We start from the raw sequence: 17,802 nt of genomic DNA, 5'->3' as shown, positions 1-17,802 counted from the left end.
CTTTACTCATCTTACTATCAAAAATGTTATAATATATAATAGATTTAATACTAATTATATTTATTAGTTTTTATATGTTATGTTTGTATTTAAATGTTAGATTGCATCTACAAATATAGGTTATTGTTAAGTTAATTTTCATATATTTACTCTATTTAATATAAGCAAGAAACATACACAAATACTAAAAATTAAAATTAAAATATAATAATAACATGAACATTCAATTTTTATATTGTTATATATAATATAATTTGTTAAAAATATTTTTGCCCCCAGTAAAATTTGATTATGGATCCGCCACTGATCCAACTACTTGGTTCACTCATTTATATTCTTACGTGTCTTATCAAGTTTTCATCTTCTAGATTTGGGAACGTCATATCCGTCATAAGTTCAAGGGTATATATAAATTCATCTGTTTTATTTTGAATATTGATAATAATGGATAGCAAAATTATAAATAAAAATATCGCAGCTAGGGATATTTATATAAATAATGTAGAACATACACCTGCTTTTAATAAATATGATATTTGTTATATTTCATAACACATTATTTTACATATATCACACTTTTAAAAATCATACGTAAAAATATACGCAATTATTTTAGTCGATAACTTACTTCAAATAGTATTAAAACATATTTTGTTTCCAAACTAGTACACAAGAATCAAAATAACCAAATTAAGTTATATTTAAAAGATAAATGGTAATTTTATCTTTTTCAGAGATATATAAAAATAAATAAAATATTTAAAATCAAAAAGTTGATTTTGTAACTTTTTGATTTTTTTCTCAAATATTTTTAATTTAATGCAGAATAATTTTCTTAAAAAAGTTTAGAAAGATCTTTTCCTGTGTGTATATATCATATTTTCTTAAACTGAATTACATGCATATTTAAAAAAATTACTAAAATATGTATATATCTTCCAAAACTTTAGAAATATATTGATATATATGCGTGATATCTTCATAAACTTTAGAAATTTGTTCATATATGTGTATTTAAAAGTACATTCATAAACCTTCACTAATATATATTATGAATACCTTACTAAATCTGAATTATATGGACACTTACCAATATATGCTTGAATATATGTAATATCTCTCTGAATTTTTAAGATGATATTAATGTATTTAATATCTAAATTTTATAACGATATTATAAATATTTAAAAATATCATCGTAAAATTTTAGAAATTTTTTTTATATTCAGTAATATTTTTTAAATATGCATTTAAATCAATATGTCCAGTTACACGTTTTTGAAGGCATTGATGAATGAAAGAAACAAACTGAAAATATATTTCTGAAAAAAAAAATCAATTTTAGTATTTTAACTTTTAATATTTATTTATTATATATTAAATAATTAAGTAAAATTGTGATTAAATATATAATTGTATTTTTATCCACTACTGAAAGTTATTTTTGAAAACTTTTGTCCTTGAAAGCTATTTAGAGAACAAAAACTAAATACTATATAGGAAAATATTTTTATTTGCAAATTGATTTTTTGACCTGAACTCTTTTTGACCCAAAATTTCACGATAAAAGCCAGGGCTCTTAAAATCGTTAGGATCCTTAATAGATTATTATATATATAATTCATTACACAATTAAAAGAATTGTATATTAACATAATAAATTTTCATTGACTAACTTAATGATTATATCTATAAGAGTAACCAATTTTATTATGTATTTTATTTTTAGCTTTGTACATTTATCGAAACATATACAGTAGAAACTCTATAAGTTAATACTCGATAAATTAATAAATTTTTTCAGTCCCAAGTTGGACCGGTTTAAATATGGCACAAATCAATAAGATAATATTTTATTTTAGTTTATCATATGAAAATAATTTATAGAATTTTTTTCTAAAATAACAATTTTTAGATTTTTCACCAAAAGAGTTGTCAATAAAGAAAATGACCAAAATAAGTTTCATTAAAAGATAAATAGACAGGAATACCCCTATGGTTAACAAATATAGATTAAATGTTTTGATTTGAGGGGTTGGGCTTCGGGAGTGGGATTTAGAATTAAAAATAAGATAATAAGTATTAAAATTAAAAAAATAATATTTTTAAAATAGTTTCCATAATAATTTTTCGGCTTTCTAAATAATTTTTAATATTTTTGGAAAAAATTGAAAAATGTTTGAATTCAAAATTATATTATTTGAAAAAAAATTATTATTATTATTATTTAGATAATTATGTATATTTAAATATCTATATTGTAAGGGTACAGTAGTCTTTTACCTCTGAAATGAAACATCTTTTAATCATTTTTTTCTCTTTGGAAGTTTTTCTGGTGATTTTTTAAAAATTTTATTTGAGAGAATACCCTGAATTTATATGTATATTACAATTTATATAAAAACATTGTGTGATAGATTTTAATATATTTTTATGATATTTAGTAGAATTATATCTAAAACTACATTTAAATTCTATGAAACATATTTTATATACACCAAATCATATGATAAAAGTTATATGAAGGTCGCATTTCAAAAATTTAATAGTGCATATATAGTAAAATCAAATATATTTTTTATTTTATGAAATTATATGTTATAAATTTATAAAATATTATACTTTCAACATTATTAATTTATAGAATTTTTACTGTATCTCTATATTCAATATGTGTTCAATTTTATACATTTAGATATTTTAATATATACTACTTTAATTGAGAGTGAAATTATCACGAAATGGTTCATATATCGAAATTAGGTGCATGTGACTCATTCAAATGTGTACTTTTAAATCAAATAATGTTTGGTTTATTTTATCAATTGCTGCTACACCACCACTTAATCCTCACTCGGGAGCTGACATGGTACTGTGAAAACCGATCATGACGAATTAAAGCCCGGTTTCTCTTCACTTCATACTTGGAACTATTTCAAAACAACGATAGTGCCTAGACATTTCTTAATGGCATAGCTTGCTTTTCTTACTCGCTTATCAACTGGTGACAGAATGAGAACATGGGGATCAAGACTGCATGCTCGGTGGGAGGATAAATGAAACTAGAGACCACTTGTTTTTTTTGTGCCCCTATTCTTTTACCGTCTGAATGAACACAACATGAGGATTAATTGGAGAAGTCATCACACCTGATTGGGATGACACGGTTGCTGCACTCATGATTCCAGCTCGGTCTCATATTGACACAATTCTCATGAGGATGGCCTTCCAGACTGTGCTATATGCTATCTAGAGAGAAATCAATTTAAGACGTCATGGTGGAGCTTGGATTTCGGAAGATAAGCTCAGCAGAAGCACTGAGAAGATGATCCGCAATCTTATCTTCTTACTGCACTACGCCGTGAATCATCCCATTGTTTGAAGTTAACTTAGTATGAGTTTTCACATTGTTTCATTCTTTTCTTCATAAGTTATCTGTTGCCCTCATATTTTTGTAAATGTGCAATAATCTTTTGATCAATAAATTTGGTATTACTAAAAAACATATACGAAAAATGATGTCTGCATGTGCGGATAAACAATCTAGTATATACTATTAAAAATTATGTAGCAAATTAATTTTAGTTCTATAATTTTTTCATAGTATTATTGTTTTCAAAATAAAATAAATTTTATGTGTATATTAGGAAAGATAGTAAAAGATATTAGAGACATCTTCTCGATTATCTTTTTTTTTTGACAGCTCTTCTCGATTATTCTATATCAAAACATCCAACAAATATGATATTTATTGTGTTAGGATTGAACATGATAAGAGAATTTTGAGTATCTAAAGATAATTTTTTAAGTAGGAATTAAATAGCAGACGAGTATAAATATATATACAAGGTCAACCAAAGTAATCAATCGCAAAATTTATTGACTACGAAAAGTTAAATATATTTAGAACTGACTACTTTTGAGAGAAGATCTAATTGTACATTTTTATTAAAAAAAGAAAAATCGATTTCTGTTTATATTTAAAAATAAAACAAAGAGAGCTCAGATGAGTTAAATGGAGGTCAGCGTGTCTCTCGGGGCACATGATCTTTAACTCACAGCGAAGATTAAGCTTAACTTCACGAGCATTCCATTCTTGCACACAGGGCCGGCCCCGAGATTTCGGGGGGCCTTAGGCGATATTCGTAAAGATTTCATTGAAAAAAAAATTTAAGAAAATTCGGGAGCTTTTTAAAAAAATTTAGAGACTTATGTTTATGTAGTTTTTTTCAAAAAATTTGGGGGTCCTAGGCAAATGTTTCATACGGATTTGCTCAGGACCGGCCCTGCTTGCGCAATCTTTCTTTTTAGTTAAAAACTTAAAATCTTTTTTGATTTTTTCGTTTTAACGCTTGTTTAGGTTCGTCTTGTTCCCTCGTTTTTTACGTTAGACAAGAAATTAATGCATGATATTGAATTGAGTATAATTTATATGTTTTATAATAAACATATATATATATATATATATATATATATATATATATATATAAATCCATTAATTTTTATTGTATTTCGACATTTTGTTGTTTCTGACAGATTTGGTTATATAGACAATAGATATAGTTATAAAAGTTTTTTTTTTTTTTGGTGGAAACTATATTAATACCTCTAAATTATTGATGGGAACTAACTCCAGAAAAAAAATGACGGATTTGGAGAGGTTCTAAACACTTTGAATTAAAAATCTAGTATCTCACATATTTGTTTATGTGCTCAGACGGTATGAATATTCTATTTCTACAGCAAAACTGGGTCTATCTAACGTTTATAGACAAATCTAAAAAAATGTAGTTGGACCACGGCTCGGCAGACATCTTCAGATTATCAAATTTTTTAAAAATATTTTTATAGTACATAGAAATTATTTTGGTTATAAAATTATTCGTCGATGTTTCTAATTAAGTAATCAGAACATTTTATTGTTTTCTCTTAAATAAAATTTTCATCTGTAGTAAAATATAAATTAAATCAACATTTCCTAAACTAATGATTTTTTAAATTATAAAATAAATATATATATGTATAAATTTAATATAAAATATGATTTAATACATGCTAGTTAGAACCAACAAATTAAATTATTTTATGTCCTTAGTTTAGAAAATATGTTTTTCTTACTACAATATATATAATTTAAGTAAGACTTTTGTCAGAAATTTTGAATCTCATATTCTGAATGCAAAGATGCTTAAATGGTAAATATGATTTGATCTGCATTTAACTCTTAACTAAGCTCGGGTGTCCTGTATCTGCTCTTTGACACCGACCAAAACAAGCTTAATCGTATAGTATTGTTACAAAAACGTGATCCAGCTATATATATTTGCTCGTACTCGAACCATATTATTAAAGTAAACCATTTTTAAACATAACAATTATCATCTAACAGCATATTTTATACTCTGTACTGTTTTCTTTTGCTTAATACTATTTGTCGATCAATAATAAAAACTGTACTGTAATGTGGCGAATAGTTTGAAGGTTGAAAAGGGCAACCAGCAAACTCCTTGTTATGCAAAAGAACTGGCAGACTCCATTTATAGGATGCGGTTAATTATAAGTTTATGACTTAGGATGAGTCCCAAAAGCCTATCTACTCTGAATTTGCACATGGAGTTAATCAACCAACAAAATCATTTTTTTTTTCCAATGCGTTTACGACGAAGAAGGCAAAACAAAACAAGACACTTTCATCATATAGAGAAGGAATTTCAATATGACATCTTGTATTCTAGGAATTGTGTGTGTGCTTTAGTATTAGTGGAGTTTGTGTTTCTGAATTAACCAATCGTAAATCATGGGTTACAATATCATGACATACTTAACAAAAGCGTCAGTGACTCAGTTCACAATCTAGCGGTACTAAATTTGATAAGATGTGTTTTTTTTTTCTCTCTGTCAAATCCGATAGAGCGGAGAGTTGAAACTGTTATTTGCTTATATGTAGCTGCCTAAATAGTGATCTCTCTATGCTACTTCAGTATATAAGTATTGTGCTTTGCAGTAATTAATAATTAATAACTAAAGTATATATATATTTTACTCTCCGCCTAAATAGAGGCAATTTCTCTCTCGTTCTTCTCTCCGCCCAAGCCTCTCCTCCTCGGCCCTTCTCCTCCGATTCCTTCTGGTGGTCGGCGGTGGGTCGATTCCCGTTGGTCCGCCACCCCTAATCTCCCCGCTGATCGAATTCCTTTCCCTGTTATACTAAGGGCTTCTCACTTCTTCCTTGCTCTTCCTCCTCTGGTTCTTGCTGGATTGTGGCCAGATCCAGTGACCAAATTGATGACTGGTTGTGTACCTAGTGGCTGTGGAGAGAGAGCGAGGTTGTGGCAGTCTGTTTGTTTGCAGGAGGCGCCGTCGATTGGGTAAATCTAGGGTTTGTCTTGTGCTGGTTCTGGGTCAGTTCCGGCGCGGAGGCTCACCGGTTTGAAGTGCGTCTCTGCCTCTTCTCTCCCGGTCTTCAGCCTCCTCTGCTCTCCCCTATCTCCTGCTTTGGTCGCAACTCTTAGAGCTTCCCCGTCTAGTTCCCATGGTCTGAGACGAAGCGACGAGACTGAATAGCTCGTTGGGGACCTCTCACTTAGTTCAAGACACAACAACCATGGCTTCCTTCGGTGATGTGTTCGTCTCCTCCTCTTTGCTACCGACGTCGTCTGCGAGGGTTTGAGGACAACCCGATGTGGTGACTCACTTGCTCTTAGGCGGAGTTCTCTATCGTTTCTAGGCTGCCTGTTTTCAAGACGCGTTATGCCTCCTTCTGTGCTTCATGCCCTAGTGTTCATAGCTCCGACGAGTTGACTTAGTGTTCCTTCGGGTTTATGCTGTATCTTATGTGTCGTGTGGGTGGTGTTGGAGCCTGTTGTACCGCCTATGCTTGCCCGTAACTCGAGCTTCCGCGTAAGCAGTGTTGATACGACTGAACTTTTGTCTCTCCGTCGAGATTGCTAGGATTTGTTGGTCGAGGCCCTCCTCCAGCGAGGCTCCGGGGCGTAAGCCAGGTGCTTCCGTTGATGCCTGCTCGGAGCTACTTTGGTGAGTTCTCGACCAAACTTTCTCTAGACATTCTCTTGTTTCATCTGGTTAGTTTCAGGTACGGTAAGAAGCGCTTTGAATAGGGTGATTATACTGTTATTCTGCTTGATCTTCTGTCTATTACTTTCAAGTTTTGTGTGTTTGAAGCTTGGAATTAATCCTTATGTATCCTAGTGGTTTTTTTTTTCGCGGTCACTATCAACTATTTCAGATTGTGGTTTCAATTAATCTTGTAACCAAACTTTCATTTTCATTAATGAGATTTACCATTTTTTTGTCGATTGTATTATTAAGCCTTATAGGCAAAAAATTCTAAACAATGAGAATTAGCCAAACAAATATAGAAAAATGATACACCAGTAGGGATCGAAAGTAAACTAACAAAAATCTATCTTGCGTGTGAATGACTAAAGATTTTTCATATGAAAGCTCTATATTTGCTTTTGGAATAGTTGAATCTCAAGGGAGATAATCTTCATATTAATCCAAAACCACCACGTTTCAAACTGAATTGGGAACGACTGCCACTCTCTTTTTAATACTCCAGTAGGACTCACAGAGACGAGACAAATTTTTATATTGCTCTATTGAAAATAACAGAGTCCAAGAGATTACAATTCCATAGAATTTTGTGATGCCTTTCGAAGTAACCATAGTTTGCAACAAGAATTCAATCACCATCAAATGAAGAACCATCAACGATTGAAGCCGGTAAGACCCGTCGTCACCATCCGCAGTAAATCTGTCAATTACCTTTTCTAAACGGTTCAATTGAACCGAAGTTTTTGTCTTACTAAATCCATTGGAAGAAACATATAAAAGAACAATAAAAAACTTTGTCAGATTTAAAATAAATTGACAATCAAACAAATCAAGTGATAGAAAGTAAAACAAACCAAAGAAAAAAAAGCAAAGTGAATTAAACGCCGATGTTGGAGCTATAGAAGCCTCCGGCCATCGGCTTGAAACTAAAAAAAATCTCTCACTTTTTCTCTTGACGGCTAGCCTTTTTAAATATTTAGTTATAACATCTTATATTTAGCAAAAAAAATATATAATATAAGACTAGTCGTGTTAATTCCGTAATAACTCTAAAACTAGGAAAAAACTCTAAGACTAGGTGTCTAGCATATAGCCATATAGTGATTCAGTTATTTGACATGAATATATATGTGCTCTACCGAAACAAATCATTAGCATATATGTGAATAGAATGAAGAATCATGTATTAGAAACGATTATGCTGATTTGTAAAACTTAAAAATGTAAAAAAATTGACCGAAAATAAAGTCTAGACTGCTTCCAAACGTAATTTATGTGTTTATGTTTGTGTTTATATGAAAATATTTGATAATTTTTTCACATTGTTGGAATAGGTTTTCATATTGCTGTATAACATGTAAAACGCCAAATACTAAAATTATACTTTCTCTCGGCTTGTATTTGGAGTAAACGTTTAAAACTAACAAATGAATTTACCCAAAAACTGCCAGGCGAACGAGGTGAAAAACGCTACAAAACTCAATGCATGCACATTTTGTAAAAGAGAGTGTCGAAAAATATTCTAAATGTTCACGAAATTTAATTTATGTTTTTGAGCATTATGTATTCACGAACGTTATGGTATCATGCGTTGTAATTCATAACTTCCCCTAAATGCTACACTTCTTGACATTCTAATTGGTCACCATTCATAAATCATAATAAACAATTAAGACAGTAGGTTACTGGTTTTAATGTGTTTGATCTAAACAACACAAATCAAAACGCGGTCGCTCTACGTCATGCAGATTCTCATTCATAAATCATAAACAACCAAAATTAAGACAGTAGGTTACTGGTTTTAATGTGTTTGATCTAAACAACACAAATCAAATCTCGGTCCCTCTACGTCATGCAGATTCGTTTTCTATGTTACAACTTGGTATTTCTTTTTTTTTGAAAATAAGAAGGTTAAATTCGGATCTATTAAAAACACATATCTAATCCTCAGGTAAGAGGTGTAGCCCACAGATAGACCCTCTTCCGGATATTCAAATGGGCTAAAATACAGTAACCCATATCCGTGTAGGATGATCATGAAAATGTGACTTAGTTTCGTAACGAAACTAAAATGCGGTGAAATCCCGAATTACCACTTGACCACACGTTTCCTGTCTACAACTTGGTAACCCCAAGTTGCCATCATTTTAATATTAATATGATCGACAACGTCCACCATCGTCTAAGGTTCTTTCTTTTCACAATTTGCAATTTTTTAGATTACATTAATCAATAATTAATCTCCTCGATTATGTTTAAATGATTGTAACGAGACAAAAGAAAAAGAGTCCTAAAGCAAAGTAGTTGCACAGGGTTCCATGTACTCGTGGGGGTAAATATTTATTGTGACTTAATCTATAGTCTCGTTCGTTTTAGTTAAAGAAACAAGATTTTGTCGCGGATTGGTCATATTTATTACAAAAGTAATGCGGTGTTTAGAAGATGGAGGTGTAGTCCTAGCTCAAGTCATCAGAAGTAAAATTAAGTGGTAGGTCAAATAACATAGCATAATAATCTTTCTTTGCTACATAAAAAAGCAGAAAAGATGCTATACCTTGCAGAATATTCTCAGTTAACAACATATAGGCTATTGCAACCTGCATCTCTAGACTTTAGATTTAAGTGGAAATAAATTAAAGCACTATTGCCTATTAGTAGTGCGTCATCAGGGGTGTCAATTCGGGCTGGTCCAGTCTAGTCCAAACCTGCTAAACCCGTAGGCCGGAGGGGTTTATTGCACAAAAACGCCGGGACGCAGGCTCCCGAAGAGGGAAGCCCATTCCACCTTTTAGAAAAAAAAGAACTTAAATCAAAATACTTAATAGCATGGCAATACATTTATACAAAACTTCTATTCCGAGCACACGCAATGGAGCCGTAGACAGTCAAGTGAAATCCAATCCACAAAATAACTTGATTTTGAGTCCAGCCCGGCCTGGTCCAAAAATATTTGGGCCTAGAATTCAAAGTCCAGCCCGACTTTTATAGGGCTATAGGATTTTTCGTGTTTTTTTTTTTATTTTTCGAAAAATAATTTGTCATTGTCACATTCATCATTTTAATACATGTGAATTTTCATAAAAAAATAGTTTCATCTTTTTATTTTAAAATATAAAGCGAGTTTAAACTTTTCTTCTTTATCAATTTTTTTTTTAATTTTTCGTATGCTTAAAAAACATATTATAAACAAACTAAATCTAATAAGATTTAAATAATCAAATATAAATTAAAACTAAATATATAAGAGAATAAAATTTCTGATAAACATGACAAACTTTTCATACTTTGTATTTTGAAATAAAAAAAACATTTTGTACATAAAAGAAGAAAATACATTTGCAAAATTTAAAATGTGACACTTCTAATGATCAAACAATAAGTGTGAGGGACATGAGACGGACACGTGGCAACACATGACTAGTCTGGACCACTTATGTGGTGCAAGAATACCCCTGTATAATTAAAAAAAAAATGATCAAACAAAAAAGTGCATTAACAAATTTTATATTTGCTTTATTAGAATTTGGACAAAAATATTAAAATAATATGTCAATACTAATAATGGTTTTGATTGTACAATAATATTTAAGATAAAGTATAAAGTTTCGGATATTTGGACTGACCCTATCCCAAACGGGTTTAGACCCAAAATACACAAAGCCCAAATGTACTTACCCCGAAAAGCTCAATTTTTTGGGTTTATAAAACTAAGCTCAACCTCAATTTTTTGGGTTGGACGGCTCGGGTTACGGGTTTCGGTCTAATTGAGATGTCTACAAGCTAATAAGAAGTCATGATTTGTTTTTCACTTGATTTAAATATTGTTTTGAAAATTACGGCAAAACTGATGAGATAATAAACGGGCTAAAGCCTAAGAATAGATCCAGCCCGTTAAAAGAGCTAGCAGGATAGGGTCATAAATGGGCTGTAAGACCTAAGTTGGTTTCATATTCTGATCTCAAACTCCTGATTGGTTCAATCCAATCCAAAAGACCGAAACTCAAAATCAATTATGAAGAACCAAACATTTTATATATATAGATTTATGCTTTGTTTTTTTTGGTCAAGTGATAGGGATTCTCTTTGCAAATTCAGTAATATGTATAAAAATAAAAACAATCAGTATTATTTTCTGTTAATGAGATGATTTCATGATAAAATTAAGAAAATCTAGTTTTTATATATATCTTTTTGTTTATCCAAATGTTAATTGTTAGAAGAGAAGAGAAGAGAAGAGAAGAGAAGAGGAAACAAAATAGGATTAGGACAAAATCCAAAACAAAACATTGACGTGAAAAAAGCAAAAAGGAAGAGCTTTAGTTGTCCGAAGCAGAAACACGTGTAACAATCCGCCGTTAACGCCCACTACCAACGGCGTCGTCAAACTTTTATCGTAAATACCGAAACTACCCTTATTCACATTACTCCTTGTCATCTTGGTATAGAAAAAGTAGTAAAGAATATAAATTCATCAGCTTTATTGTTGATTTAATATTGTAGAAATCACCCCACTGGTTCATTCGTGCATCTTTTTATAACCCCCAAAATTATATATAATAAAATAAATAAAAATGTAAATCACAGCTCAAATAAGCTACCAATTCAGCTAAAATGTGGCCGTGAATACAAAGATGATGAATGAAAATCATCCCTAGCCACTCAGAAGCTGCTGCATCCACACAAGTTTGTTTTTTTATTCTTTCTTTCTTCTTATTTTATGTGTCTGCTCGATTTGTTGAAAACCATCGGATCTAAAGTGGGGTTTTGTCTGAATATTTCAGATCTTCAATCGACTTTGATTGCAAGACGAAACGGAGGGTTATTCTCAGGTGAGCTTTGATTTTTTGTGGATGACCCTTTGTAAAAGTTCAGATCTTTTTTAGATTTAGTAAGTGGGTTTTAGAATTCGAGATCCGAGGAAATGATTGTTCTTTGATTCCATTGGTGAATTGCTTCTGATCTGATCGTATTGCTTGGTTTAGATCTTGTCTTGTGGATTGTTAATGATTGCCTTTTTTTTCTGATGATGTCAGAGCTAATCTTTCACTGGTCAAGAACTGTACTTTTTCATCTTACTGGTCTCACTCAAACGTTACTATCATCTCTACAGTTAAATGAATTTTCATTGGATCATTGATTTAAAGAAACAAGATTAATTAGATTATAAATCATCTCTTTTCTTTGTTTCTTGGATGATTAGATTGATGGTTCTTTGATTGTCTTTCTTAGCGTCGTCTCATCATGTTGGAGGCTCCGAGTTATCTGGTCTCAAGGGACTTACCCTCTTCATGCGAGGAAGAGAGCAAATGGATATACAACGCACACTGCGTGCTTCAGCTCTCCTTTAAGAAGCGTTTGTTGGATGATACAGAAGGAAGTTACAGGAGCAAAATGCTACGCGTTGATGAAACCTATCAGAGGTCTAACCAAAGTCAGCAAGGTGGTGGTGATCAACAGATTCCACCAGTAACTACGCTTGACCAAAACGCTCTGCTCAACTGCCTAGCACACTGCTCCTTATCCGACTTCCGCTCCATCGCCTCAACGAACAGAACCTTCCGCTCGCTCATCAAGAACAGCGAGATCTACAGGCTGAGACGAGCAAAGGGCATTGTTGAGCATTGGATATACTTCTCATGCGTGCTCTTGGAATGGGAAGCTTATGATCCAAACGGAGACAGATGGCTGCGTGTGCCCAAAATGACAGTCAACGAATGTTTCAAGAGCTCAGACAAAGAATCTCTTGCTGTCGGCACAGAGCTTCTTGTCTTCGGTAAAGAGATCTTGTCCCATGTGATTTACAAGTACAGCATCTTGACCAATACGTGGACGTCAGGTATGCAAATGAATGCTCCTAGGTGCTTGTTTGGATCAGCGAGTCTAGGTGAGATCGCTGTTGTAGCTGGAGGATGCGGCCCTCGTGGGCAGATACTGAACTCTGCTGAGGTTTATAACTCGGAGACTGGGGAATGGACCGTGATTCCAAGCATGAACAAGGCGAGGAAGATGTGCTCGAGTGTGTTCATGGATGGGAACTTTTATGTTCTTGGAGGTATCGGAGAGGGGAACACAAAGATGCTTATGTGTGGTGAGGTCTATGATCTGAAGAAGAGGACATGGACAGTGATACCTAACATGTTACAGGGAAGCAACGGGGGAGGAGGCGGAGGAGATTCCTCTGCAGCTGCGGTGTCAGGGGCGCCACCGCTTCTGGCGGTTGTGAAGGACGAGCTTTATGCAGCCAACTATGCGCAGCAAGAGGTGAGGAAGTATGATAAAAGGTGTAACGTGTGGAATAGAGTTGGGAGCTTGCCTGAGAGGGCTTCTTCGATGAACGGTTGGGGAATGGCGTTTAGGGCCTGTGGAGATCAGCTGGTGGTGGTTGGAGGGCCTAGGGCACTTGGTGGAGGGTTCATAGAGATCAATGCTTGTGTCCCAAGGGAAGGTGAGGCGCTGCATTGGAGAGTTCTTGCTTCAAAGCCATCAGAAAGCTTTGTGTATAATTGTGCTGTTATGGGATGTTGATGAAAACTTGAGAGCCCATTTCAAAAGTTGTTGACTTCTTTATTTAGGGGTTCTTACATGTTATTTTAAACACTTTTGTTTTGTCTTTCTTCTTTGTTTTTGTGGGGTTATTGTTGTTAAGGCATAATCTTTGAACTGAACATGTTTCAATAAAATTTGAAGAAGATTTAAGAAGAAACTTCATGTTGTCTTTATCTCTCAACATTGTAAATTTGGTTCCATTATTAGTACTTCATGTGGTGAGATGTTTAGGTTAACTAGTTTTACTATTAAAACAAAAATTTAATTTGACCATACACAAAAATAACAAGTTTTCCATCTCTTATCTTTAGATTTCTCTCAATATGTTTTATATAATGTTAAATAAGAAAATTAGTATACAGAAATATTATACTAGTAGACTAAAACAACTTGGACTTTTATAGAACATGAAGCCATAAATAAGAAGATTATAATTTAAATTCAAATATTTATTTTAAAAGACGAAGATCATATCATTTTTTAGGAGTTAAACACGATAGAAATCCCGTTTTGGGTGAAAGAAGAATCTTATCCATCTTTCTCTTCATTTCTTCCTCATTTAGTCCTTCTCCTTGCACGATAAGTATGCTGTTTTCTAATTCTACAGATTTAACTCCTAATTAACAAAATGAGAAATTCATTAGGATACATTAATGTGTCAATATTTTGGCTTAAACTTAATCATTAAATTGTGTTAGTGTACCTTTGTAATCAAAGATATAATCTAGAGCTTTCTTCCTGGCTTTTTGACAATCAGAATTAAACTGGAATCTCACTTCTTCCTGCAAGTAATGAAATTACAATTAAAACTTTGAAGAACTTTTTATATATAACCAATACTGGTTCTGAATGTGTAAACTATATGTATATGATTTTTATACTACCCTCCTCACAAATTAACTAACCATTTTTGAGAACTTTGAAAGTTTGAAATTTGAATAGAAATGATAAAGAACAATGTGAATTTAACTTAATTGGCAGCGTGTTTATGCCATCTATTTATATAGCACTATTAAACTGAACAATTTTGATATATTTATGTAGTATTGCATGAATGTGATACATGCTAATACATTAATTTAGCTTCTGATATTACTAGATCCCCAAAACTTATGTAGTCTTGCATGAATGTGGCACATGCTAATACATTAATGTAGGATCTGAAACATAACAGCTTTAGTTATTACTGCCACGAATATCTAGCACAAAGATAAACAACCTTCCAACTAACTATCTACTTCATAATTCATATACAATCTTTGATAAAGCTTATAAAATAAAATCTAAAAGGAAATGAATGTATACAATACATAACAAAGGTACAAGATCCCAAAATCAAGCATTTGTCTTTGCATCACATATTCACGTTAACATGTTCTACATTTAAAGTTTCGAGAAACATATAAGATTAGACGCTTGCTTTTAATCAACAAGAAACATGTTATAGTGTTCCTTAAGCATGGGATAAATAATGGTGATTTAAGTACCTATTTGATCGCTAAACATCAAATAGCTACTTAACCATTTTAATTATGAAACAACTTTTATCCTCAACTTCACATTTTTATTCTCAATTCTTATTATAAAGTCACCATAATTATGAAATAGTCTTTATCTTTCATAAAGAAAATTATCTTGACCATATTTTTGTTACAAAGGAATATCACTTATAATTCAAATGCAATTTGTACCTATTTTAAGATTAAAATTAGTTGTATAATGCTGTGATCTTATAAGTGATTTTATTTATCTCAAAAACTACTAGTTAAATAGATGTAATTATTAATCTTTTTTTTTTTAATTTGTGTGAAAATGCCAAAATGATACTCCTCATAAAACCAAGGGCATAATTAATTTTCTACATACATATTTATGTAATGTAATCAAACAAGGTAGATATGTGACAAAGCATCTGCCATCTAGCATGCTGGGTTTCACTAGTCTTGTTGATGTGTTGTATCATTCGGATTTAAACTCGCTAAAACGCATTTTGTTGATATAAATCACCAAATTGACAATGCAAAGAGTGTGAGAGTATAAAATGCATGTTTCATGCGCATGTCAAAGTTGTGTGTTGCTATCTAAAACAAACGTACGCAAAAATGCTAACATAATATATAGTTTCTGAAAAAAAAATATTTTATAATGTGTATAAATAAATCTTCAGCGTGAGGTAAATGTTATAATCTATCAAACTTGTATATTTTCTTCCACTCATAAATAGAAAATGGTTCTATATCTAATTATATCTGTAATCACCATCATCATCACCACTAACATGCTTTATCAAAGGTGGTGGGCATCCAACATACCTCCAGGACCAAAGCCACGGTTTCTGCTCGGAAACATTCATCAACTGAAACCACATTGGACTCATTCTTTCTCCGAATGGTCAGAAACTTATGGTCCCATCATATCTGTATGGTTTGGAACAAACCTCTCTGTCGTTGTCTCTAGCTCTGATTTAGCCAAACAAGTGTTGAAAGACAACGACCATCATTTATGTAATCGAGAAAGGGTCGCAAAGATGACTCAGTCAGGTCATGATCTTGTTTGGTCTGACTACAGTCCACATTACGTGAAGCTGAGGAAACTATGCACGTTGGAGCTTTTCTCTTTGAAGAGCATTGAGAGTTTCAGATCGTTGAGAGAGATGGAAACAAGGTCCATGGTCGAGTCGGTTTACAAGGACGTGATGATAGATTCAACAGATGATCAGACAAGAAAGCCAGTGGTAGTGAGGAAGTATCTAGCTGCTGTTGTTTTGAACACAATCTCAAAGTTAATGATTGGGAAAGAGTTCAGCACCGAGGAAGGTAAAGAGTTCAAAGAGATTGTCCACAAAGAACATTATCTTAGTGGCTCAGGGAGCTTGTTAGATGTCATCTGGTGGCTCAAATGGGTTTCGAAGTGGCTCGTTAGCGACAAGGACTTCTTGGCGCACATGGATAGGAGGACAAAGTGGTTTAGAGGAGCTATAATGGTGGAAGAAGATGTAGCAGTAGAGGATCACGAGGGGTTTGTTAGGAAACTGTTGGTGTTGAAAGAGAATAAAGAGCTGAGTGAAGAGACGGTTCACGGATTGATCTGGAACATGTTCACCGCAGGCTCAGACACAACAGCTGTTGTCCTAGAATGGGCTATGGCAGAGATGATCAGATGCCCTAACGTTCAAAGAAAGGCTCAGCAAGAGCTTGATGCCGTGGTTGGATCAGAAAGGCTAATGACTGAAGCAGACATACCAAAGCTGCCGTATCTACAATGTGTTGTCAAAGAAGCACTGAGACTTCACCCGTCAACACCAACAATGCTTCCACACAAAGCAAGTGAAACGGTCTGGTTAGGTGGGTATACGGTTCCTAAAGGAACCACGGTTTATGTCCACGTGAAGGAGATTGGTCGGGATCCAGTGAACTGGATAAACCCTGAGGAGTTTAGACCAGAGCGGTTTCTCCTAGAGGACACTGATGTCAAAGGTCGAGACTTCAGGGTTCTTCCGTTTGGCTCGGGGAGAAGGGTGTGTCCAGCTGCACAGCTCAGCATGAACTTGATGGCATTGGTGATGGGGAACTTGTTGCAATGCTTCTCGTGGAGTTCTCCTATTCCTCCGGAGACTATTGACATGAGCGAGATTCCTGGATTACTTTGTGTCATGAAGACTCCAGTGGAAGCACTAGCTTCGCCGAGAGCTGCCACAAGAGCTATATCTTTAAATATGGGTTGAAAAATGGAAACTCACCATGATGACTCTCATTAGGGAGAAGAAGATGAAGTCATGTCAAAAACACTAGAGGCATGGCAAAGTTTACTACATTTTTTTTTCTTTTTTTACTACATAGTTGAAACTGGTTTCATAAAATAAAAATGTAGCTGATGTATATGGAAAATAAAAGTATAACTTACCTCATTATAACAGTATCCAGACTGTGGAGATTGACACACCATAGAAAAGAGAATAACATGATAAGACTGAAAATGAGCTAATAAATAGGTGAGATGATTGGACCAAAAGATATATATGCTTGCTACAAAAAAGGAAATTTAGAAAGTTGAGGGGCATGTACCAAGCCGCTGGGTTTCATCTTGGTTCACTAGTGACAAGGTGTCCATGAAAGCATATGGCTGGGAGAATACATTGGTTTAGACGAGCTGTTATGGAGAAATAGGTAGATGAGAAAC

General features: G+C 33.1%; 2 protein-coding genes across 3 annotated transcripts; both read left to right on the top strand.

Annotated features, from left to right (window-relative positions):
• Window positions 1–11,556: 11,556 nt before the first annotated feature.
• On the top strand, window positions 11,557–13,757 carry LOC106300796 (F-box/kelch-repeat protein At1g74510-like). Of its 2 annotated transcripts, none has more exons than XM_013737023.1 (3): window positions 11,557–11,760; window positions 11,859–11,906; window positions 12,307–13,757. In XM_013737023.1, the coding sequence occupies exon 3, from the start codon at window positions 12,319–12,321 to the stop codon at window positions 13,600–13,602; it is 1,284 nt and encodes a 427-aa protein (XP_013592477.1). In that variant the 5' UTR covers window positions 11,557–11,760; window positions 11,859–11,906; window positions 12,307–12,318; the 3' UTR covers window positions 13,603–13,757. The 2 variants fall into 2 exon arrangements, with proteins under 2 accessions (XP_013592477.1, XP_013592478.1); XM_013737024.1 differs by having other exon boundaries at window positions 11,570–11,760; window positions 12,278–13,757.
• A 2,034-nt stretch (window positions 13,758–15,791) lies between these two features.
• Window positions 15,792–17,538, top strand: LOC106299021 (cytochrome P450 98A8-like). Its single transcript, XM_013735153.1, has one exon. It carries the CDS (start codon window positions 15,851–15,853, stop codon window positions 17,345–17,347), a length of 1,497 nt encoding a protein of 498 aa, XP_013590607.1. The 5' UTR covers window positions 15,792–15,850; the 3' UTR covers window positions 17,348–17,538.
• Window positions 17,539–17,802: the final 264 nt, after the last annotated feature.

Source organism: Brassica oleracea, chromosome C6 (genome assembly GCF_000695525.1).
Source record: "Brassica oleracea var. oleracea cultivar TO1000 chromosome C6, BOL, whole genome shotgun sequence".
Classification (NCBI taxonomy): domain Eukaryota; kingdom Viridiplantae; phylum Streptophyta; class Magnoliopsida; order Brassicales; family Brassicaceae; genus Brassica; species Brassica oleracea.
Note: the sequence above shows the minus strand (reverse complement) of the source record. Positions and strands in the feature narration are given on the sequence as shown.